At 37.6% G+C, this 26,476-nt stretch overlaps 2 protein-coding genes across 3 annotated transcripts in view; both read left to right on the top strand.

Annotated features, from left to right (window-relative positions):
• The window catches only part of cdc42se2 (CDC42 small effector 2), a 32,560-nt gene extending 26,436 nt beyond the window's left edge, over nucleotides 1-6,124 (top strand). For both annotated transcript variants that reach the window (XM_084104118.1, XM_084104119.1), the window contains exons 4-5: nucleotides 1,416-1,535; nucleotides 3,189-6,124. In XM_084104118.1, the coding sequence (XP_083960244.1) occupies nucleotides 1,416-1,517 (102 nt within the window). In that variant the 3' untranslated portion in view covers nucleotides 1,518-1,535; nucleotides 3,189-6,124. The remainder of the gene's footprint in view (nucleotides 1-1,415; nucleotides 1,536-3,188) is intronic.
• Nucleotides 6,125-9,913: 3,789 nt separating this feature from the next.
• On the top strand, nucleotides 9,914-25,201 carry sptlc1 (serine palmitoyltransferase, long chain base subunit 1). The gene is made up of 15 exons (XM_084104117.1): nucleotides 9,914-9,981; nucleotides 10,889-10,996; nucleotides 14,367-14,461; nucleotides 14,572-14,665; nucleotides 15,426-15,498; nucleotides 15,575-15,707; nucleotides 15,796-15,925; nucleotides 17,061-17,150; nucleotides 17,558-17,665; nucleotides 17,748-17,843; nucleotides 19,702-19,798; nucleotides 23,296-23,350; nucleotides 23,635-23,752; nucleotides 24,752-24,825; nucleotides 24,913-25,201. Exons 1-15 carry the CDS (start codon nucleotides 9,928-9,930, stop codon nucleotides 25,004-25,006), a joined length of 1,419 nt encoding a protein of 472 aa, XP_083960243.1. The 5' UTR covers nucleotides 9,914-9,927; the 3' UTR covers nucleotides 25,007-25,201.
• Nucleotides 25,202-26,476: the final 1,275 nt, after the last annotated feature.

The following is a 26,476-nucleotide window of genomic DNA, read 5'->3' as shown; positions in this document are numbered from 1 at the left end:
TTATATAACCCACAAAAATGACTTCTTTAATGTAATTTGTTATGCAGATTAAATAATATCACTGACTTGAAACCAGTTAATTTGTTCTTACACAGAGGTGGACGAAGTACACAACTTCCTTACTTGAGTGAAAGTATAGATACTACTGGTCAAATATTACTCCGTTACAAGTAAAAGTTGTAAAGACTGATTCTTACTTAAGTAAAAGTACAGAAGTACTCGTTTTTAAAAATACTTAAGTATCAAAAGTAAAAAGTAAATGTCAGTGCATTGTTTTATTATTGTTGTATGTAATACTTAAAGTACCGTATGCCTCTGAATCTACGCCTGCCTACCCTCATATCAATATCACATTTATTTCTAGAGCACAGTTCCAGTAGTGGGATTGAATGTGAGATTGAATAAGTGCACTCAATAACGTCCACAATGGTTTCGGACACCCAAATGGCTGTTCCCTCAAATATTGCCCTATTTAAAGTTTTTGGGCTTTTAGTATGAATATGTCAGCCTTACTGTTATCTATAAGCTAGTGTGTGCCAAAAAAGTGACAAAAGTCGCATTTAGAAGACCAAACCCAACATTGAAAATGAAAATCAGGTTTATGTCAGAATCCAATGTCAGATTGACGTTGATCTCCAACGTTGGACAGACGTCGTATTGTGGTTGAAAATGAAAATCGGGTTGACGTCAGAAACCAACATAAGTCGGATTCTGACGTCAACCCGACTTTCATTTCCAACCAAAATGCAACCCCTGCAACCAAAATCATCCACTGACTGATGTTACTTTCTACTCAAGGACCTTGACAGAATTGTAGTGGAGTAAAAAGTATGATTTTTGTCTTTCAAATGTAGTGAAGTTAAAGTAAAAAGTTTCCAGAAAAAATAATACTCAAGTAAAGTACAGATACTCAAAAAGTGTACTTAAGTACAGTACTCAAGTAAATGTACTTTGTTACTGTCCACCTCTGTTCTTACATAAAGCACATTGTTTAGGAATGAACTGTAAAAAAATGTAAACACATTACAGTACATTTACTAATGATGCACTGAAATGAAAATTCAGGATGCTCTTGGCCAAAAACCCAAAATTCGAGTTTAGTTAATAATCAATAATTTAGTCTATTTAATAATCAACACTCAAATAATACAGAGTTGTACAAATATATAAATTATGCAGGGCTTTTTAATAATATAATTATGTGTCTACTTCAATTTGATGATGCATGAATGCACCTGCATATCAATATCAGGATTGGACACCCCTGGTCTAGGCTATATCCAGAGCATACCTTCATTCCTACATCATGTAATCCACATGACAATGAGTGTGCCGGACTCAGCTAGACTTCACTGGTGTCGTAATGATGGTCTCTAAGCTAGTCTGAGTTGGTTTTGCTTTAATCCTGTGTGTAGGTGAACTCGATCCAGAACCAGATGCAGTCTAAAGGAGGCTATGAAGGAGAGGCCATGTCTGTGAACGTGCAGATGCAGCTGGTGGACACTAAAGCAGGATAATGCCTGTTGTTGGCAGGGGTGAGTTTGAGTTAAACACTCTTTACTTCGGACTGTTTGTGGGCTACAGGAACATCATAGCCTATTTGATTTAATGTTAAGTTCACAGCCCCTTGTTGCAGATAATTATGGGGTGTTTTTGATCTGGAATCTGTGTGTGTGTTCACACTTGGCATGTTTGGCTGGATTAAAATGAACTCTGGTGCGATTGCTCTGTTAGTGTGGATCATTTGAATAAGTGTGAACGCTGCCATCTGAACCCTGGTGCCACCAAACAACCGGACCGAGACGCTGAGAAGATGGGACTCGCTCCACTTACAAATGAACTCTGTTGTTAAACTGAAAAATGAACGAAACACGGACCAAAGACATGTCAACGAGCTAAAAACAGCCCATGATGTCACAAATCGATGAACTTTTGCTTAAAGCTGCAGTCCGTAACTAGTGTCTTGTGGAAGAACATTGTGGCCGGAGCTCCTTCTCTGTGTTTATGTCTGATCAGTACGACCCCAACCAGTCTAAAATAGTCCCAATACAATCACTTATTATAGGTGTACTGTAGTGATTCAGGAGAAGACAAAAGCAAAATGGATTCATGATGTACTCAATCATTATATACATTTTTGTAAATTTTGAAGAAAAAAAAAGTTACGGACTGCAGCTTTAACAAACAGATGAAAAACACCCATATTCCTCTAAGCTTAAAAATAAAGGTAATCCCAGATAAAACATAGAACAACCATTATAAGAAACTTTACTTTTACTTATAAGCAGCACTTCCTAAACCTTTCTAGGACTGTTTAGAACTTTATGGAGTGTTCTAGAACAATCCAAATGTTGGAATACATATATGAGAGAGAGAGAGAGAGAGAGAGAGAGAGAGAGAGAGAGATTTATAGAAATTTTAACTTATAATTTTGTGACTTATGGAAATTTCAAATATTCGCTCCTTTCTTCCTTTGATTTCTGCTCCAAGAAACTGGTACCATCCAATAGTTTGCATTTGGAGTGGCATTCTGCACTAAAGCCACACTTCCTCCTCTTTAATGTGATTGCTGAAATCTCACTAGATTATTGGTCCTTGTTCTTCTGTTAGGTAGCATCACTTATATTGTGCGATATTATATGTTTCTATTGAGACAAATATTAAAAAGTATCAAGTTGTTTGCTCATAAAGCTCCCGCTCTCTCTCTGTCCCTCTCTCCTACATACCGGTATATATTCCAAGATTCGGATTGTTCTAGAAAGTTCTCAACATTCCTAGAAAGTTTTAGTGAGTGCTACTTATAAGCGGTAACGTTTGTTGTATGGTTGTTCCAATTTTGATCTGGGGTGACCTTTTTTTTTAACTCAGAGGAATTATTGCATCGATTTATGAGACAGGAAATCTTTTATTTGAAAAAAAGTTATAACCCTAGTGCTCGAACAAAACATGACACGAAGAGCTCAGGAAGAGCCGACTGTGTGTCCACAGAGAACATGACAGCATGAAAGCATGACGAGAAACACGATCGAACACAACACACACGCGGACGGACGAGTGTATCCGCACACAGACTCGAAACCGCATGCTCGCACAGTGTCAGAGCTCAACACCACTGCAGCTCCGTCTAGATAAACCCAGCGCACTGTAATGCTCTGATGCAGATGTGTGTGTGTTATCTTCTTCCTCAGGGTCAGTGATGAGTGATTCCTGCTCCAGCATCTCTCCATGTGTCCTCGGGGACTCCTCACCTCATTACCCAGCAGACACAGGGACAGTGGTGAAGAGGGACGCCACACGCCTCATCACAGACGCTCGCATGCCTCCAGTGCCAGTCCTGCTTTCCTCTGCGCTCTGCTGTAAACCCCTGCTTTCTCATCACACACATCTGTGGGTCTGGAACCAGTAAGGACAGTTCTGCTCTGTTTGCTCGTGTAAAGACTGCTGTCTGTGTGTGGATTAATCCTCAGCGCGGAGCCGACAGCGATGTTCGTATGACAGGCGTGCGCTGCCAAACTGAAGTCAAGTGCTTGTGTTTCAGCACAAGCTCAACAAACGCCATCCGTAAGGAAATGTGATTGTTACTTTGCTGTTTACAATGTTCCAGTTTGCATTTCTTGTTTTTTTCTGTTCTCATAATAACTGATGTTGAAAGGCATGAGTGGCGTTTCTGCTGTGTCCATGTTACCGTCCCGAACTTGATGTATAGAGCTATAGATATTGTTCAGATAAAATGTATAAAAGCTATTTTAGTTCTAGCGCTCTTTATTGATGTAGCTTCAGTTACAGGGGCATTTCAGTAGATAAGGTCACGAGACATACGAGGTGAAGCTGACCTCGCTCGGGAAACATCAGTGTGGAGATGGTACAGTAGATCATCATTAAACCTTTGAGATGCACAGTAAGATCCTGGATCTGTGTGTAAAAGACCCCGAGTGATGGGAAAAATGTCAAATGGGAGGAAAAAAATGCTTTTGCGTTCGCTCGCAAATGTTTTGCATTTTCCCAAGAAACTTTGCGTTGGATTCAAAGCTGGTGATGGGAATGATATGAGATTTGAGCAAAATCTATATTGCAATGCTTTTGTGAGTTTTTGGGGGAACGCAATATTTTGGTGAGCAAACGCAGGTGTTTGATGTGATCACTGGCTGCTTGTAGAGGTCGTCCGCCTGATCCAACCGAAGTATTATAGAAATATCACATTGGTACCTTATATACTGAAAGGCCTTCATATTGCAAAGTCACGGTTTAATGATCTACAGAAGAATAGAGAGCTTTGGGGAAAACAAAGATAATATATAATAACTATAATGGTAATTTCTCACTGGAAATGACATCAGAAGTGGAAAACACTGGTCAAAAACTTACATTTACACACAAGCTGACCACCAAACGCAACTTTTTTTTAGACGCCATCTTTATTTTTTAGCTCAACTGTCACAGAATGGAAAGCACAGGATTGTGGGATATCAAAAGTAATGAAGGATACATCTATGCTGCCTTCATAAACCGATCGAGACAGGAGTGATGCTATCAGTGGACTGGGACGTCCTGCCTTGGAAAGTGTCGTCCGAATGCAGCGTTTATCAGTTTTCAGATCGAATGTTGTGTCGAATCTCATGAAACCCATCAAGAAAAAGTCCTTATTAAATTTAAGTCCCCAAATACAAAGTAGGACAAAATTATATTCTGCATAAAACATTAAGTACATTTTTAGGACTCTGTGAATGTGCACATTCATAACACAATCCAGTCACCTCCACACCTTTCACTTTCATCAAAAAAAATCTGATTTGAATAAGAAAAAAATTGTGCTCAAGTGTGCTTAAATTATGAAAATAATGTCATGTATTCTTTTAATTTTGAGGTGAATGTAAACTTGACCTGGACATGTTTTTGCGAGATTTTCAGATTTTCAGATGATTTCAGCCAATCAGTCCAGCCGGTTGTGAACCGTACGTATAAAACTGGCTAAAGTTTTCTGAAACCTAATTAAGCCAGTATTGCCAATGTCATGACAAAAGCAAACTCTGTAAAAGTATAAGACAAAAACGTAATTATTTTACAGTATCGTCACATTAACGGTTAAAACTGTACATTTGGGTATCCCATTGATTGTGACCCAGTGTGGTTAGGTTTATGACTTCTCATAAAGGGTAAAATCCTTTTAGTGTTTGGTATTTTGTGCAATTTAAGGCCTGCTGTGTCATTGTGAATATATTTGCCAGATGAAATGTAGAATCTTGAAATATTGGCTTTGAGAAAGTCACAAGTTTACTTGTATTTGAGATGAAAGCAAGTAAATTCCCATGTAGGTTTTGACATGGAATGCTAAATGTGTCGGTCCCTGTTAACTGTTGTCGTTTATCAAGTGCTTTATGTTTGTATATATATATATATATATATCTGCACTCTGTTTGCCATAACTCTCCCTTAAATTATTGTCCCTGTTCTGCTCCTGTTGTGTTTTCCTATTTGCTGGCTCAGAAAGCTCATGTCAGTGCAATGGCTTCAGTGTGGATGATGCGCTTGTAGAGGAAAACCCCCGAGTCTGCAAAAGAGACGTGCATCAAACCGCCAGATGTTTTCACATAAACTCACTGGATTTCTGCTCGATTTTAAACCGACCCGGGTCTTTCCACGCCTTTAAAATACATATAACATATTTGCCAAATGCTCAAGCCATCAGCCATTTTGGCTCTTTTTCTCAGTTATTTGGGCCCTTGTTGAGGAAAGACAAGCGTTTGTTTTAAATGTACACTGAATTTCAGATGGTTGAACAAATGATTTGCAGATGTTGGTGGTGTATGTGTGATGGACTGAAATGATACTGATGGATGATAAAGACATTGAGAATCCCATCTAGTTTTTATTTTATTGCGATGTTATTTAAAGTGTGGCCAAAGTGTTGTCAACCAACATGCAATACATGACGATAAATCTACTCTCTGCCTTTGTTTTTTACCATGGATGGATTTCAGCATCAGGGACACAAGCTCAGCTTTATCAATATCAGACGTCAAACTTCTTTTCTTTTCTTTTTTTTTTTGGTACCCATGTTATTTTACATTGTGTGTCAACTGATTACCCGATGTGTCCTGTTGAAATAAATATTTTTTACATGCAATGTTACTTGCACAAATTTTTTGCTCATTTTTACAGAGTGAGAAATGTAAATGTGATCATGTGTATTATAAAAAATGTCTGCATTTAACATTGTGCATAGTATTATTAATATTAAATGTGGACAAAAAGTGAAACAATTTATCCAAACCATCTATCCGCTCATTAACTCTTTCCCCGCCATTGATGAAATTTACCATGTTTTCACTGTTGTACAGTAGGGGGCGCTACATTTACATTTAATCATTTAGCAGACGCTTTTATCCAAAGCGACTTACAAATGAGGAGAGCAATAGAATCAGGGTTCGAAATGACTTAGGACTCTTGGGGGGTCCCCTAAAATTTAATTATTAAAAATTCTGAAGACTACCTTGCTACACTATAGCCTACTGTAGGCAAAATTATATGGACCAATGTTGAAGGTGGGATAATGGTCTTGGGATGTCAGAAATGATGTGTTATAAAGTCAGAATTGCGTGAAATAAAGTCAAAATTGCGTCTTATAAAGTCAGAATTCTGACTTTTTTCTCGCAATTCTGACATCTTTTCTCAGAATTGTGAGATATAAACTAACAATTGTGAGATATAAAGTCTAATTCTAAGGGAAAAAAATACAGATTTTTTTTTTTTTTACCTCAGAATAGTTTATATCATGCAATTCTGACTTTATATCTCCAAATTGCGTATTATAAAGTCAGAATTACGAGATATAAAGTCGCAAAAGTTATATTCCTCGCAATTGCGAGTTTATATCTCATAACTTTGACTTTATAACACGCAATTTTGACTTATTAACACACAACTGCGACTTTATATCACGCAATTCTGACTTTATAACCTGCAATTGCGACTTTATATCACGTAGCCTAATTCTGAGATAAAAAGTCAGAATTGTGAGATTAAAAAGTCGCAATTAACGTTACCTTTTTTATTTTTCACTCTGTGGCGGAAACAAGCTTCCATAGTCTGCTGTTAGCTGGCAGATCATTTGGCTTCATACACATACAGCTAGCAAGAAACGTTGACAAACGTACTCTTCTAATCATTGCACTGGGTATCTAGTTAATGCAACTTTTGATATAGGAACTCGAACTCCTAATATTTTACTATAAGCAATTATGGAGATATAGACATAATCGAAGCACTTACAGGATTTTCATTCAGGATTTCACTCTTTGTGAGGTTTCGTTTTGCCGCGTTCAGCTACAGTGCGTGTCTGCGGGAGCACCACAACAACAATCTGTGACGCTGTATAGCAGGGATAGGCAACTCCGGTCCTGGAGGGCCACTGTCCTGCAGAGTTTAGCTTCAGCCCTGATAAAAACTCACCTGTCTGTATCTATCTAGTAATCCTGAAAACACTGATTGCCTTGTTCAGGTGTGTTTAATTAGGGTTGGAGCTAAACTCTGCAGGACAGTGGCCCTCCAGGACCGGAGTTGCCTATCCCTGCTGTATAGGAACTCACTCGGCTAATAGCTGCCCTGATTGCTGCCTCGCGCTAGGAAATAAAATAATTACTGTTATAAATATAAAACGTCACTAAAGACCTATAATTTTCACAATAATTTTTAATGTTAAAATATATTTGTCGGGGACCCCCCAAAATCCAAAAATAAATTCTTATGGGGGGTCCCTAATGACTTATGGAGGGTCCGGGACCCCTCCAGACCCCCCTCATTTCGAACCCTGAATAGAATCAATTAAACTAACAATAGGACAACAACATGCAAGTGCTGAGACCAGTCCCGGTTAGTCCAGCGCAGCACACATAGCAAGGTTTTTTATTAGTATCTATAAAAAGATATAGAATAGAAAGTGTTAGTGTTAATGGACCAAGTGTTGACAAAAAAGATGCGTCTTCAGCCGTTTCTTGAAGATGGACTCAAAAGCCAGAAATGTCTGTCAGGCAGGATAAGATGCGAGCAGCTCCCGTCGGATCATCCGGCTGGAATGAGAGGTGGAGTTGTGTGTCATCAGCGTAGCAGTGATAGGAAAAGCCATGTTTCTGAGTGACAGATCCTTGTGATTGACATGTAGACGGAGAAGAGAAGTGGTCCCAGCACTGAGTCCTGAGGCACTCCAGTAGCCAGATGTTGAGACTTATGTAACACAGGCAACAGCAAAACAGCCATAATAATTAAGGCAAACGTCACACTCCTGATTGTCATGTATGGACAAGAAGTGCTGCATTTATTTGATCAAAATACAGTAATATTGTGAAATATTATCACAATTTAAAATAACTGTTTTCTATGTGAATCTATAGTAAAGTGTAATGTATTCCTGTGATCAAAGCTGGATTTTCAGCATCATTACTCCAGTCTTCAGTGTCACATGATCCTCCAGAAATCATTCTGATATGATGATTTGATGCTCAAGAACCTTGTGGTACATTTGTGTGAAGAACATTCTAGTAATAAACTAATTTCAAAGTAGATGTTCCTACTTTCAGCAGTTATGCAGCATATTTCCGCCTCATCTCTCAGGATACACTGTTGAAGGAGGGTTTGATGCTCTCTTGAGTGTTGTCTCTGTAGTGACCTGATGTTAGATAACGAACACGTGACACATGACCCAACAGCAACATGCCCATCATATAAACCACATTAGTGACATTAGTGTTTGCAGCAGAACAAGGTCAAAGATGGGTGTGGAATATGAACATCAGGCATTTGCGTATAGAAATAACACAACATTACACCAGACTACTAATAAATATTAATAAAAAGTTGAGCTCTGTCATACTATCCACTTAACTCGCACTTCACATGTCCCCGGACGACGAGAATGAGATACTGTACAAGCACAGATCACGAAAAGCCCACTAGGTGTCAGACTCACACTGGAAGACATCAGAAAGTCTCATTTGATTTGTGAAATAAAATGGTGGTTTAAGGGTCATCGAAACAAACAAACACACAGAGCCTAGAAATATACAGAGACAGAGACTGTGAATATAGTTCTATATTTCAAAAGATATTTTGGGCCATTTGTGCTGTTTGTGTAGCCTACAATATTTAAGGTGATTCTGTACACTGCCGTCCAAAAGTTTGGGTCAGTAAGATTTTTAGCGATTTTTATTTTTTATTTTTAGCAGCAATGCATTAAATTGATCAAAAATGACTTTTTATTCATTCAAGAATCCTGAAAAAAAAGGGTTATGGTTTCCACAAAAATATGAATGCCACAATGCCACAACAACGAGGGATATTATATAGTCACATTATTGATATTAGCTGCCAGAAAAACATACTTTCAGTGTACCTTTAAAAAAAAAACATTATTTTATAGTTTATTTCACATTGTTTATGCATCATTTAAAATTATTTATAAAAAATAGGCTAACAAATTTGGTTTGCAAAGAGTACACTTTTTATCCAATGTGTTTTCCTAATAAAATAAATATTGTACTTCACATAAAAGTCATTCTGAAAATTAAAAAGTGCATCAAATAAACAAATGTCTATCATGCATGCATGCACATTTGCAAAACTGTCGAACTGTTGACAGGCAGAAATGTTCAGCGTAATTCTTTCCAAAACATGCTTCACTGGGTAGTATTTTGTAGAACATTTAATTATTTTGTTATTTGTTTGCATTTTCAACACTTTGTCCCAAATAAAGAAGATCGTGCTGTAGGAAACAGACAGAACAAAGAGCGTTTATAATAACCTTGTGGCTACAATGATGTTATAAAACATCAACAGAGTGGTTTGATTCTGATATCCTGCACCGGCACGTGATCTCCACGCGATGGCGCCTCACATGAATCAGGAACGCGCACTCAGTCACATGACTCAGTCAAAATGGCGTCGGGGCAACAGTGGGTGTTGGTGGAGATGGTGCAAGCTTTCTACGAGGTAACTACAAACTTTCTGCTTTTATTATTTATTTTTTAATTTTCTTAAATATCGACAGATATGTAGCGTGTGTTCGGTTGAACAGCACCGGCCCATATGATTGTATTAGTCTATATTTCACACACATAATGTTCCTCAGTGTTGTAACTCCAGGAAGTGTTTAACAGTCAGACAGGTGAGACTCACTCATCTACACCTGAGTTTACCACAGGCACAAAGTTATTACCCTTACTGTTAATACACTGAAAGCAGACATTAATATGGGCTCTCATAAAAAAACATATATATATAAATAAGAAGCTTTCAGAATAGTTCTGTCATGTTTTGGTTGATTCCAAGTTATTGAAGTAGTAACAACAACTGTATTTTGGTGTAAATCGTGTAAATGTTTTAATGGATTGTGTGTTTATTCTGAATCTGGAACTCCGTTTATGTCCCTTTTCTCTGTTGTCAAAGTGAGTGATTAACTGTGACCAAATCTATATGATCTTTTTTTTCTGTGAATGCTTTATATTGATTGTCTGTGAGAGTTTTATATGAGAACTAAAGCAATAACCCCCCCCCCAGTTATGTGTTATAATCACTGCATTGTGCAACTTACTGCAAGTTATATAAAACATTCAGCTACTGCTGTTATAAGACAAGACACTAATGTCAGTTAGACTCTTCTAATGTTAATAAGTAGAATAAAGCATTCATCTTTAGGATGTCTGATAAGGGGTGCTTCATCTGGAAAGCATTGCATTTTAATTATGGTGTATATTCATCTGATGAACAATGAAAACATTAATATATGATGTGCATCACAAGTGTTCATTTATCAGCATTATACATGGCTTATGAATGTGTTCAATCAGACGAGGAAGTGATGCAGTTCGTTTCATGATAATGTTGATTTCTCCTCCAGGCACCGGCATATCATTTGATTTTAGAAGGTATCCTGATTTTGTGGATTATCAGACTGCTGTTTTCCAAAACATATAAACTTCAGGAGAGATCAGACCTCACAGAAAAGGTGAGCGATCCTTCATTCAGACACTGGTTCGATGTTCGCTGAATGATTTATGTTTTACTGTGGCTATTTTGGATTCAATCAAACTTATTGTTCACCATCGTTCAAAAGATTGTGGCCAGAATGATTTTTTATAAATGATTTTGATTTTGAAAGTCTCTTCTGCTCACCAAGACTGTAATTATTTGTTTAAAAATACAGTAAAAACAGTAATATTGTGAAATATTATTACAATTTAAAACAGCTGTTTTCTATGTGAAAATATAGTAAACTGTAATTTATTCCTGTGATCAAAGCTGAATTTTCAGCATCATTACTCTGATTATTATCAGTGAAAACAGTTGTGCTGATTCATATTTCTGTGGAAATGTTAGAAGGTTATTTATACCTTTACTGTCACTTACTGTCATTTTAATGCATATTTATATTAATTTCTTTTAAAAACTCTTACTGAGCCCAAACTTTTGTGTTTTACTAAAGAATATGAAATATGATCTGATATTTGATATTGTGCAAATTTTATATCCATGTAAAGCAACAAACTGCCGTGATCTATCAGACTTTTTTCAATAACCATTAATAAAATGCTACACATTTATGTTTAAGTATTAATGTGAGTTGCTGTTAATACAGTTGCTGTTTGTTAACTATAATTGATTTTTATTCAATTAGTTGCCATTAAGCAAACTAAATTTAGGGGTAGTCTTTGACTCTGATTTTAATTTTGTTAAAATTAATTTAGTTAAAATTAATTTTGCGCATGTAAGTAAAATTACTAAAATAGCATTTTATCATTGCTAAAATAGGACCATTTCTCTCTCTGAGCAATACAGAAAAATGAATGCATACGTTTATAACTAGCAGGCTTGACTATTGTAATGCCCTCCTTTCTGGTCTACCAAAGACTACAATTAATACAAAACTCTGCTGCTCGAGTATTGACAAAGACCAAGAAGAGAGAACACATCACACCTATACTAATATCATTACATTGCTTACCTGTTAGTTTTCATATTGATTTTAAAAATCTTTTATTAGTTTATAAGGCACTGCATGGGCTTGCTCCAGACTATCTTTTAAAAATGCTTACAGTATATGAACCTGTAAGGACTCTCAGATCATACTTTTAACTTAAAGATAAACTGTAGAACTAAAAGATTTGCTTTTAGCCGCTGCGCTCCTCGCCTCTGGAATAACCTTCCAGAAGAAGGAAGACGTGTTAGAAATATAGGCTAAATGTTTTTAATTTAGACTTAAAACTATGTCTCTTTAGTCTGGCCTTCCTATAATATTTTACAATGTTTGTAATTTAATGTTTTTTTTGTTTTGTTTTCTTCATTTTCATACATTTTTATTTTATTCTTGTATTTTACTTGTACTTGTATTGTTTTTTATTTTTGTAAGGCACTTTGAACTGCATTGACTTACGGTGGCCGAGAGAGCTCAACGCGCTGCAACTGAAGAAAACACCTTCATCAGTTTCACAACACATGTGTGCTCCAAATACTCACAACACAACCAAATACAGAAACGCGCTGCAAATAGGACAGAACACAACGGAAATGTTTCCGGGGAACCCAATAAGTGACGGACCCGACTGGGACGTGCTTACAGCCATAGATATCATATATAAACGCTAGATGTCTTATGGCGCAGTCACTTCCGGCACCACCGTTCGGCCATCTTGTCACAGTGAAGCTGTGCATTAAGGTGAATGATCAGCATGCACACAAATCCTCTTATCTCGCTGAAATCTTGACGGATTTACAAACGGTTTGGTTTCTTACAAACGTTATTAACGTGGCTATAATTCCGAATGCTTGAACATGTATGTTATAATAATTATTCATATGTATGCAGTGTATGTTTGTAGTGTCATAACTACATCTCTGACGTTTATAACAAACCAAACCGTTTGAAAATCGGTAGAAAATTGAGCAAGTTATGGTTATTTAAAAGTACATGCACCATGTTACGAGTGAGCGAGTCCACTGTGGCAAGATGGCCGCCACGTGCGGACGTCGACCTCCATTGGCCAGCAGCGCGCACGAGACATCTAGCCTTTATATATGATATCTATGCTTACAGCTGTCTACTTTTATTATTATTTAATTTTTTTAATAACAAAACATACAGAGATGACACGTTTATGACATACAACTTTGTATACAATATACAAAATGTATTTACAATATGTTCAATGTCATAAGAATACTAAAAAGAACAATGAGCTGAAGACTAAAATAAATAAATAAAGATAGAGGAAAAGAACATGAGGGAAAGACATTAATCTATACATCAGTTACATTGTACACATTTTGTCATGTTATGTTAAAATAAGTTTCATAAGAAATGTTAGAATGCAGCTAGGGTCCAAATATGAGACGGCAAGTTTTAAAGTTGAGACACTCACACACAGATATAACGCATATTTTAAAAACTTTGTTGTATAAAATGTATATTTATTTGCAACAGTTATGTTAACAGCAATAATACTATATTTCAGAATATAGAACAGCTATTCAGCTGATGGACATGCGCTGCGTTGTCATGGGAACATCCCAGGTGAAAATAATGAGGAAATTACGTTGTCTTTCGTTGCTTAGACATTCTCTGGTTGCTCCCTTCATCAACATAATGGCACACAAGTGCCCCGCTCCCTCCAAAGTGCCCAATTCAAGGGCTCTGCCGTCTGCCCTTTTAAGAGAGTAGGGCATAGGTAAAGCTCACGAGCAATAAGCACGTCCCAGCCGTCCGTCACTTATTGGGTTCCCCGGAAACATTTCCGTTGTGTTCTGTCCTATTTGCAGCGCGTTTCTGTATTTGGTTGTGTTGTGAGTATTTGGAGCACACATGTGTTGTGAAATTTTCTTAATTTGCAGGTGTTTTTTCTATTTGCATGTGTTTTCTTCAGTTGCAGCGCGTTGAGCTCTCTCGGCCACCGTAGAAAAGTGCTATATAAATAAAATTAGCTTGCTTGCTAAAATTTGCACAAGATCAAAACACAACATAAGCCCTATTTGAACGGGACTAGTTTTTCAGGGGAAAATAAATGTTCACAGACGTACTTTGTGATTTTAATCCCGTCCGAATCTGCCAAGTCTGTTTTTCTCACACAACCTCAGTAAAAACTCAACGGTCCTCTAAGAAATTGAATGTCTGATTTCTGATGTTATATTATTCTAGCGCTTCTCCTCACGTGTTTTTTGACCTACCTGAGCCACCGTTTGCACTTAAGACAATTGAGAAATGTGTAAAATGAAATGACAGTATTGTAATACTGGTAATGGTAATTTGACCCAGTTACTTCACGATAGGAAATGTATCTCGATTGCATAAGCATTTGTTTGTGTCCTGTATTGGTGTGTTTCAGGAGAAAGAGGAGTTGATTGAGGAGTGGCAGCCTGAGCCGCTGGTTCCTCCCGTATCCAAAGATCATCCTTCGCTTCATTACGATGTGGTCACAGGGTACGTCATTTATTACATGAAACAATGTTCAAATCAACATTTCTGGCCCCATATGGAGTAATAATTACTGTGTAAATTACACTGACTGAGGCAGTGTTTTTCTTTTACAGCCCTCCAAGCCACAAAATCATCGTAAATGGGAAAGAGTGCGTTAACTTCGCCTCATTTAACTTCTTGGGTCTGCTGGACAACGAGCGTGTGAAGGTTTGCAGCAGCGCAGACGCTAGTCCAAGTGCTTTTCCATTCTTCACTTCTACAGGCAGCGTAGCCGGTCCTGATTGCAATGTGCAGTTTGATCATTAATGCTAAATACATCTTGATTGGGAAGGCGTAGTTTACACGATCTTACACTTACTGTAAATAACTTACGGCTCTCCAAGGCTGCATTTATTTGACCAAAAATACAGTAGAAACAGAAATATTGTCAAAAATATTACCATTTAAAACGGCTGTTTTCACATTTCTGATTATTATCAGTGTTGAAAACAGTTGTGAGAACAGCATTTATTTGTTCTATAAATCTTCTGTAATAATATAAATGTCTTCAATGTAATTTTTCATCATTTTAATGCATCCTTGCTATTATATTTGATTTTGTCCTCTTTTTTTAGACCAAAACAATGAGAGATTTTGGTAAAGTTTTTTTTTTTTTTTAACAACATTTTGAATGCAATTAACAGTTATCATTTAATGACGTTGGTGTCGTCTCGTTTTATAGTCATGAAAAAAAAAACGTCGACTAACATTTTTCTTCATACTTTTCTTTAACTAAATGAACACTAGTAAATGGGGCCAATTTTTACATTTATTTAACTAGAAGAATTCATGTAAATAAAGTGGCCATTTTAAAGATTTTGATATTCCTGGTCATTAGGGAACTCTGTTTGTGATGAACATCTTACCGTACTTCAACAAAAGCATTAATCCTTCTTAGAGTCTTACAGTGTCATTAATCTGTTTTCAGTTGAAGGCGCTGACGTCACTAAAGAAATACGGCGTGGGAACATGTGGACCGAGAGGATTCTATGGGACGTTCGGTGGGTGGACGCGTCCCCTCAGGTCTGTCTGTCTGATGACACTGTGTTCAGTTTAAAGCATGTACATGTTCTGCAGATGTTCATCTGGAGTTGGAAGAGCGCTTGGCAAAGTTCATGAGAACCGAGGAGGCCATCATCTACTCCTACGGCTTCGCCACCATCGCCAGTGCCATTCCAGCGTACTCCAAGAGAGGAGACATCATCTTTGTGTAAGTTCACATCCACAGCTGGACCAGGAACATCTTCAGAGATGATGAAGCGGATCCTGATCTGTGTGTGTGTGTCTGGTTTTCTTAGCGACGAGGCGGCGTGTTTCTCCATTCAGAAAGGCCTCCAGGCTTCACGCAGCTTCATCAAATACTTCAGACACAACGACATGGAGGATCTAGAGCGCCTTCTGAAGGAGCAAGAGATTGAAGATCAGAAGGTGAGTAGGGATTCGACCAGGTGACATGATAAATAAAGCATAAAATGGTGTTTGTAACCTATTTCCTGGTAAAACTGTATCAAACAATGTAGACTTGATTTTAAAGGTGCAGTAAGCGATTTCTGAGAAACTTTTTTTTCAGCACACACACACAGAGGAGACATCAAGCAAATATTCACAAAATTGTTTAGGTGTTGATTTAAATGTTTAACAGTGTTTCTCAGAAATTACTGCAACTTTAAAGTAACACTTTATTTTATGTTTACATCCTATAGACCTTATGCGCCAGAGAAACGAGGGCGCCGCCATCTTTAGAAGATTGTCTTTTAACTTCCGTTTTTGCGGTCGCTCTGTATATTTCTATGGCATCGCTGTCCAGGAGTAATTAGCTTGTGAAGTGGATTTACTTAATGTAAAGTTAATGAAAGTTATCATGAGGGCTGTAATGTTTAAAGCGGATTACTAAACAAATGTCAGTCGACCGGGAAGATTTTAAAACAAGCCGTTCATTCATAAACACGCAAAATTGGTGTGAAAATCCAGACTGGAAGTCAAAAGACAACGAGCGCAGCGCTGAAAAGGGGCGGGGCTACATAAGGTCTTTAGTAATAACAGTAAATGATGCATAATTACAACCAACTAGCCCTAAAACTATAGCAAAAATAATTATTAGTATTAGACAGTACATAAATACACTGTAACAAGGACACAATGAATTGATGTGTAACCGATTTTAACAATTAGGATTTGACTGGATCGTGAAAAGTTACATTATCGGTTCATATATTATTTTCCTTTGCCCATGTGGCCTTTTTTTGTCATCAAAAATGTTTTTTGTAATAGAGAAAATTGTTACTTTATAATTAAGGAAAAAAATAATAATATTTCTTTAGTAGAACACCGATGTATCAAGCGCAATAAGATTTTTAAGAAGATATAATAGTAGTACATATATTCATCTCTCCACCCTAACAACCACTCAGAAGACCTTAGCAACAGTCTACATTCACTCAGAACACATAATGAAAGAGTACATAATGTTTTGAGTGCAGCAGATGTTTGTTTGTTGCTTTGCTGGACATGTAGACATGCGTGTTCATTCATAGTTATGTTGTTTTTATGTGTTGTATTTCAGAATCCACGCAAGGCGAGAGTAATCAGACGGTTCATTTTAGTTGAGGGTCTGTATATCAACACTGCAGATATCTGTCCACTGCCTGAACTGGTGAGATCATTCAGAGAATAATTCAGCTTTTCCCCACACACACGTTTTGTTTCATTTCACCTTTATGAAATTATCACATCAATCTGCACTCCTTACTCCATAATGACACATAAACAGATTTGTGATAGAAAAATAAAACTGAAATAGGGTGTGCAGATTATTAAAAGGCGTTAAAATAAAGCATTTCATCATAAGGCTGCAACATAAGAAGTATTAAAAGAAAAAGAAAAGGATCTGATTGCTTTTTGAGTGTTCTGTAAACCTCTTCTAATACTGATTATAACTTTTATGGGATTTGAACAAACACCTGACCATAAACTTCTGCAGATCACTGCTACTGCTTCATTGCACTGGTTGTGTTTTTCCACACGAGCTGGTGTTTTTAATGGATGCATCTTCTTTTCCAGATAAAACTGAAGTATAAATATAAAGTCCGGATCTTTCTGGAGGAGAGCATGTCTTTTGGGGTGCTTGGAGAACATGGAAGAGGAGTCACGGAGCATTATGGGGTCAATGTATGTAATGGCTTGAATAAACCGTGCACTTCTACAGGTCCAGGTGCTCAGTTGAGGAATAATGATGTGTGTTTTAATTCAGATTGATGATATTGACCTCATAAGTGCCAACATGGAGAATGCGTTGGCATCCATCGGAGGTTTCTGCTGTGGACGATCATTCGTTATTGATCATCAGGTATGACTACAAACCAATAACTGATCTGCACTATCAAACTTACTTTCTAAAGTGGCTTTATTACAGGCATATTCAGCATAATGTCTATTGTTCCATTCAACTCAGAAAGTCCTAATCTTCAAGGCTGCGTCCCAAATGACGCACTATATGTACTTAACCGTGTACTGTGTTAATCTTATAAGGTTATTTTGTCATCTGTCAATCATAGCCTGTTAGCCCCTCCCCCTCCGTGTCAGAACAGGAAGTGTCCAACATTCCACACTTCATTTTTCAGTTAATGATCATCCGTGTGTTTAAAGTGCACACGTTATATTTGTGAACACACTAATCAGGACATTTATACTGCAAAACGACATGGAGTAGTGCATACGTACGCCAGTTGGGACGCACCTCAAGATCCTCCATGTTACGTAGGAATATTCCACATCCGACTTTGAATGAAAGGCTGAAGGCATAATGCCTGGTTTCAGTCTAATGTCTGTTTACATCATCTCTGGCTTGCTGACCATTTTCCCACACACAATCATTTTGACTCTTGTGTGTGTGTGTGTATATTAGCACATGGGAAATGTTTACAGCAAATACTGGCAGCCGGAAATAATCCTGAATATTCTTTTAATCTGTATTTTCAATATTTGACGTTGGTTTTGTCTTTGTGTTCAGGTAAGCAAAGGGTTTTATTAGGCAACGGTATGTTGTACACACTCTTAGCTGCAAATCTAATAGATTTGGCTGGTTCTGCTTCTGACTCTTGAATGATCAAAAGAGGCTTCTTTTGATGTATATTTCTGTACATATGGTTCTTATATTCTGAAGATAAAACTGTAATTATATACATATGCTTTTTTAAATCTGAACGTACGTGTGGAATTACCCTCATGTGACCGAATCTCTTTGATATGTGATCCAGATCCTTATGAGATGCGAGTTTCTAACTACGCTTCTTTAAAGTATCTATGGTGGATAATTGACAGAAATCAATCTTTTGCTATGACATCATTCCACTTGAGTTACCATATGATGCGTTTTGCCATCCTCTGTATTTATGAGGTTTGATGTTACTGTCATACAGTCATTTATTCTTTTCTCTGCCTATTTGACGGTCATATAACATGTTTTACGAATCACATGGATCATATCAGATTCGTTCTTCCCTTTAATGATGTGAAGGAAGTGAATACACACGCTCTGCTGAAGTGCATATGGAGCATCAGCAATCTGGGCTGTTTGCAGGTTTTCGTACTCTTTTACTGCCCAGTTACTTTGCGAAATGCCCCTCGAGACTCAATAACTCAGAGTGATAACCTGTGGCTCGATGTGAAGAGCAAGCATTCAATGTATAGTCCACTTTGGTGAAGATTTGCAACATTTATAATGTTAAAAATGGCAGACGAGTAAACAGATGTGGCAGCATTGATTTTATTCCCTAAATGGATAGGAAAGAGTTGAAAAAACTGAATCATTAAAAGCATATTTATCAAGTTTTGGTTCCAAAGATGCTTAAGTTTCAGAGTGTTGCAAAGATCCAGCAGTTTCAGTCTTATTCAAGTGGACCAATAATATTGGTGACCTTGATAAATGTGGTATTGTTGGACTCTGCAGGGATGGTTAAAAGCATATTTATAATTGTAAAGTTATAAGCATGTTAATGATTAATAATTAACCAAATGTCCAAATCAAAGTTTTGTTTAAATGCCATGAAATGTTGTATAGCTTCATTTTTGGTTGCGAAAATCACAAATCCAGATGGATCCTTCATCGCTTGGCTTCTAATAGAGATTTTCCCACCATTATTATACTCTAAATGCAATATGAATATTTTCTGTTGTGGATTGATTCTGAATGTTTGTGTCGTCAGCGTCTGTCAGGTCAGGGTTACTGTTTCTCAGCGTCTCTTCCGCCCATGCTGGCCGCCGCCGCCATCGAAGGCCTGAACATCATGGAGGAAGATCCAGGTAACATTTACTGAGCCTAAAGCAGGCGTTTTATCTTCTCTAGCCATGTAGTATATCATTGTTTTGCTAGATGAGCGCATACTTTTAGATACACCTTTAGATACACTATATACAGTGGTGGGCAAAAGTATTAGAACGGTAAGATTTTTTAAAAGTCTCTTCTGCAAAAACACTAATATTGTGAAATATTCTTACAATTTAAAATAACTGTTTTCTATTTTAATATATTTTAAAATGCTATTTATTTTTGTGTTGGTAAAGCTGTATTTTCAGCATCATTACTCCAGTCTTCAGTGTCACATGATCCTTCAGAAAGCATTCTGATATTATGATTTGATGCTCAAGAAACATTTATGAGCATTATCAATGTTGAAAACGGTTGTGTAGAATTTTTTTCAGGATTATTTGATGAATAGAAAGCTCAAAAGAACATAATTGACCTGAAATAGAAAGCTTTTGAAACATTATCACTACCGTTCAAGAGTTTGGGTGTCAGTAAAAGGTTTTTTTTTTTTTTTGAATAATGAATAATTTTATTCAGCAAGGAGGCATTAAATTGATCAAAAGTGACATTATAGACATTTATTATGTTGCAAAAGCTTTCTATTTCAGGTAAATGTTCTTTTGAACTTTATTCATCGAAGAATCCTGAAAAGAAATTGTACACGACTGTTTTCAACATTGATAATAATAATAAATGTTCCTTGAGCATCAAATCATCATATCAGAATGATTTCTGAAGGATCATGTGACACTGAAGACTGGAGTAATGATGCTTTGATCACAGGAATAAATTAGACTTTACTATATATTCACATAGAAAATAAATTGTAAAAATATTTCACAATATTTCAGTTTTTGCTGAATTTTGGATCAAATAAATGAAGCCTTGGTGAGCAGAAGAGACTTCTTATTATTCTATTCTATATATATATACACACACACCTGAATTACGTTTTTTCATCGTCCTTTATATAACATGACTAAGCATTTCTTTCTTTCTTTCTTTTTTTAACTTTTAACTGTGTTTTAGTTGACTGATTTGGCTGGACTTTAAAGAGACCCTCTGATAATCAGCTGATGTAAACCATATGCAGCGACGCTCAGACATAAAAACAGACATCATTTTTAGATGTATTTGCTAGGCCAACACAATTACTCACATTTAGTTAAGGCACTTGAATAAAACTCTTAAGTATGATCAGACTTTTGCTTGGCGGACTTTAAAAGGGCTGAAAATCCCATAGACTTACATTGACGAGGGAACCATGCCATATCGAAACACCAGATTATCCCCAGCTCTTTTAGACTTGCATTGGGGATCCTTTTGAAGGAACCGTATAGAAACACTCTCAAGGCCAAAGTATTCTTCAAGCGAAATCGAGGAATGAACTGGTGTGACGTCGTTTTGAAGAAGATCAGGAAAAAATGAAGTTCGTTTGGAGTTTGAAACCGTTTTCAAAAGTGAACTTTCCAGGAAAGTTCGCTCCGGCAGGCGAACACTGCCATTGGTCGGACCGTGGCGATGATGTAATAGGTGGGTGTGGCTCTGAGGCTCCTCCTTCTTTGACGTGTTCTACATCTGTTCAGTCCGTCGAGGTCGGACCTCCAACTAAAAGAGACACTGACACTGTTTTTTCATCTTTGATACTGTAAAGCTGCTGATTTAAAGGGGTGGTTGATTATGATTTCACTTTTCTAACTTTAGTTAGTGTGTAATGTTGCTGTTTGATCATAAACAACATCTGCAAAGTTACAACGCTCAAAGTTCAAAGCAAAGGGATATATTTGCTTTTAAAGAAATCGCTTTTTTAAGGACTACAACAAACGGCTGATAGAGACTACAGGACATTCCTCCCGGATTAGTAACATCACCAACCCTAAAATTGACATAATCCCCGCCCCCTGAACATAATTTATAGATTATCAAGACAGAATATGCTAATCAATGACTAGAAGATAACTATAAGCTACAGAAATTCATCAACTAACCATTCAGAAATGTCCTGTTGCTTCTACATGTTGTCACTTCTTCTTGAGTCTCTCCATCATTGTCTGACTCCAGTTTGAACATTAAAGGCTAAAAGTTTTAAACATTTTCAGTGCATGTCTGTGTGAGTGCAAGCTGTTGAAGCTCCGCCCCCTGTGCTGGGAGCAGCAGCTCATTTGCATTTAAAGGAACAGACACAAAACGGCGTGTTTTTGCTCACCCTCAAAAATGTACAATTTTAACATGCTATATAAAAATATCTGTGGGGTATTTTGAGCTAAAACTTCACATACACACTCTGGGGAGATCAGAGACTTATTTTACATCTTGTGAAAAGGGCATTATACCACCCCTTTAAAGCAATCTACTGTATAAAGTGCTATATAAATAAACGTGACGTGACTGGAGCGCTGAATCACAGAGCTGGTGCAAACACACACATCACTGAGATCAGAGGCTTTCTGAACTGATGTTTTATCACCGCTGTCATTTTAGCTGTGTGTTTATTTTGTTATTGACAGGAAAGCATGCCGCTATATTGACACAGTCATTTAAACGCTGCTCGTCTGGATGTTCGCTAGGAGTTTATCACTGGTCAACTTCTTTTTACCCCAAAGCGAAGAACAAAAAACAAGTTCATCGTCAGTATATCGGGTTCGGGCAGTTGTGTGTCTCTGATCAGCGGTGTTTGACTTGAATGAATGTTGAGAGACCGTGTTCAACACAAGCTTCGGCTTCTCCCCGGGGGACACGAGCTTCAGACGGCTCTCTCAGTGGGAGTTGAGTGAGTCCAGCACCTCACTTTAGAGTGTGTGTGTGTGTGTGTGTGGATTGAGCTCCAGCCGCACTCATGCCAGGAGAAACTAACTGCCAGTTGAGCCTCGATCTTTTGCTCTCTGTAACATATTTTTAGCCGGAAACATACTCTAGTCTATGCAAATATTGTCAAGCGCAAGTTTTATACACTTAATGTGTGTTCCTGCATCACTGTGATCGTTAGTTGTGATCGACTGATTTTTAATGGCTGATACCGATATTTTAAAGAGCAGAGTGGCTGATGGATATAAAGACAACAATATGTCACACTATTTAATTTAAAGAGAGTAAATAACAATCATAACTACAAAGTTATGTTAAAAATTATTTGTCAATGCTTTTGCACACTCTCACAAATGTTTTGCGTTTCCCCGAGAAACTTTGTGTCTGCTCGCTAAGAGTTGTGCGATTCTCGGGTGAACGCAGAACACTTTTCTTACATCTCATATTTGTTTTTGTACCAGACCTCAGCACTCAAGGGGGTGATCTAGTGTTCTTCAAATGCCTGTGCCATTAAACTGAATGTATTATTCAGGTCTTAACAACACTAATGCTGTGGCACCTTGTGCTTGCTCTCTTTTCTGACACATTTACCAGTGCAAACAAATGACATTTAGTCTAGTTACAGTGCATTTAAGCGTGTTTATCAAACCCTCACACTGAGTGCAGTGTTTTTCATGTTCTCTCTCAGGCATTTTCAGGGTTCTGCGGGAGAAGTGCAAACACGTCCACGACGCTCTGCAAGGGCAAGTCAATCCTACTTCTGTCTTTCCATGAAAATGAACCTAAATGAGCCACAGATGTTCAGTAACCTGAGTGTAGAACTGGAACATCACTTTATAGGGAAATCATGAGTGTCAAATATGATCATCAGGCTTTTGAGGAAGGTTTATTTCTCAATCATCATCATCATTGTATTGCATTACATTATATGTTTTAAAAAACCAAACATCACCTATGAAAATAAAATCAGTGTTATTGGCGTTATTGTGAGCGGTAATGATAATCCGACATGCCAAATGTGTTGCAGGACTCCAGGACTGAAGGTGGTGGGAGAGTCTATTGCTCCGGCTCTACATCTACAGCTGGAGAACAGCACAGGATCCAGAGCAAACGACCTGAAGCTGCTCCGAACAATCATCGATTACGTACGTGCAACCAGCCAATCACAGACAAATGAGTCTCAAACATCAGCATATCGCTGAAACTATTCAATCCAGAAAACAATATCTCTGTAACCTCACAACAGCTCGTATAAATGCGTTTCGCAACCCATTCTGCTTTTGTAATGTGAAGCATTTCGTAGCTTTAGATGCCAAAATGAACATTGAAAAGTTTGTGGTCCGTAAGATCACAGATGAAACAAAGTAATTAATACTTTTATTCAGCAAAGATGCATTAAATTGATCAAAAGTGACTAATAATGTTTCAAAAGATTTCGATTTCAAATAAATGCTGTTTGTTTGAACTTTCTGTTCATCAAATAATTCTGAAATAATGTATTATAGTTTCCACATAGCAGCAGCACAGCTGTTTTCAACACTGATGATAATCATAAATGTTTCATCATATTAGAGTGATTTCTGAAGGATCACGTGACTGAAGACTGGAGTAATGATGCTGAAAATTCATCTTTGATCACAGGAATAAATTACACTTATTACAGTTATTTTAAATGGTAATATTATTATTATTTTGAAATGATAGTTATTTCATAATATTACTGTTTTTACTGTATTTTTGATCCAATAAAAGCAGTATTAGAGATCATAAAAGGCATCTTTAAGGTTCAATAAATAATTAAATGTATTCTTCCATCAAGTCATATAGTACTTGTGTGTAATGAAATATGGGCGTTTGAACGTGGCTCAACCAATCGCAATTTAAAATTAGAATTGTCCATTTTTATAATATTAACCAACCTGTGCCTATATAACCAAAGCAGGAACATTATTTCAGAGGCAGAGATACAGTGATGGATCAAAATGTAACAAGTTTCTCATTATATTTATATATAATGTGCACAATTAGGTCACAGACATGTATTAAACTAAGTTTAGAAAAAGGGCATTTTGAGTTCATGTTGGCTTTCAGAAAGTATGTTTGATGCGGTGTGATGAAACGATCTGTTCTGGTGATTTCTGTAGAGTTTGGACAGACGGATCGCGCTCACTTTGGCTCGATACCTGGACAAAGAAGAGCGATTCCTGCCACCGCCAAGGTCAGCTGTGAATGATCTTAAACCTCTTAGAAACGATGTTTTGATGTGAAACTGACGTCTTGACCTGAACATCTGCTGTGTCCTCAGCATTAGAGTAGTCGTCACCGTCGAGCAGACGCAGGAGGACATCCAGAACGCAGCCAAATGCATTCGAGAAGCGGCTGTGAACCTGCTGAAATGACAGGCGCATCACACACACCGCAGAGACATGGAAGTGAGAGTCGTGGCTCGATGACCTTTGACCTTGAAGACCTCAGCAACACACTGAGCAAACCTGTTTGTATTATATTTATGTTTTTCAGTGCTCGGTGTACAGATAATGTGGATTATTTTAGTCTTCATTTCACGTTGAAATAAATGCAGAGCTGGTTCTTCACGCTGTTTGCAGTCGCTGTTTATCCATCAAACCTGTCCGTGATCCATTCAATGCCTTGAGGAATGATGGGAGATCTAAACTGATCAACAATAAATATACTACAATTTTTTTTTTTAATTAAAAAAAACTTATTTTATATGTGTGTGTGTGTGTGTGTGTGTGTGTGTGTGTGTGTATACAGTGATGAAAATAAGTATTTGAACACCCTGCTATTTTGCAAGTTCTCCCACTTGGAAATCATGGAGGGGTCTGAAACTGTCATCGTAGGTGCATGTCCACTGTGAGAGACATAATCTAAAAAAAAAAATCCAGAAATCACAATATATGATTTTTTAACTATTTATTTGTATGATACAGCTGCAAATAAGTATTTGAACACCTGTCTATCAGCTAGAATTTTGACCCTCAAAGACCTGTTAGTCTGCCTTTAAAATGTCCACCTCCACTCCATTTATTATCCTAAATTAGATGCACCTGTTTGAGGTCGTTAGCTGCATAAAGACACCTGTCCACCCCATACAATCAGTAAGAATCCAACTACTAACATGGCCAAGACCAAAGAGCTGTCCAAAGACACTAGAGACAAAATTGTACACCTCCACAAGGCTGGAAAGGGCTACGGGGAAATTGCCAAGCAGCTTGGTGAAAAAAGGTCCACTGTTGGAGCAATCATTAGAAAATGGAAGAAGCTAAACATGACTGTCAATCTCCCTCGGACTGGGGCTCCATGCAAGATCTCACCTCGTGGGGTCTCAATGATCCTAAGAAAGGTGAGAAATCAGCCCAGAACTACACAGGAGGAGCTGGTCAATGACCTGAAAAGAGCTGGGACCACCGTTTCCAAGGTTACTGTTGGTAATACACTAAGACGTCATGGTTTGAAATCATGCATGGCACGGAAGGTTCCCCTGCTTAAACCAGCACATGTCAAGGCCCGTCTTAAGTTTGCCAATGACCATTTGGATGATCCAGAGGAGTCATGGGAGAAAGTCATGTGGTCAGATGAGACAAAAATAGAACTTTTGGAGGAAGAAGAATGATGAGTACCATCCCAAGAACACCATCCCTACTGTGAAGCATGGGGGTGGTAGCATCATGCTTTGGGGGTGTTTTTCTGCACATGGGACAGGGCGACTGCACTGTATTAAGGAGAGGATGACCGGGGCCATGTATTGCGAGATTTTGGGGAACAACCTCCTTCCCTCAGTTAGAGCATTGAAGATGGGTCGAGGCTGGGTCTTCCAACATGACAATGACCCGAAGCACACAGCCAGG

The sequence above is a fragment of the Abramis brama genome (genome assembly GCF_963993115.1).
Source record: "Abramis brama genome assembly, chromosome: 25".
NCBI lineage: Eukaryota > Metazoa > Chordata > Actinopteri > Cypriniformes > Leuciscidae > Abramis > Abramis brama.
Note: the sequence above shows the minus strand (reverse complement) of the source record. Positions and strands in the feature narration are given on the sequence as shown.

Excerpts from the sequence above, each read along its gene's own strand:
- sptlc1 (XM_084104117.1), top strand. The coding sequence starts at position 9,928 with ATGGCGTCGGGGCAACAGTGGGTGTTGGTGGAGATGGTGCAAGCTTTC. Across the intron at positions 15,499-15,574 it reads AGGATTCTATGGGACGTTCG|ATGTTCATCTGGAGTTGGAA; the intron begins GTGGGTGGACGC and ends CATGTTCTGCAG. Across the intron at positions 17,844-19,701 it reads CATTCGTTATTGATCATCAG|CGTCTGTCAGGTCAGGGTTA; the intron begins GTATGACTACAA and ends TTGTGTCGTCAG.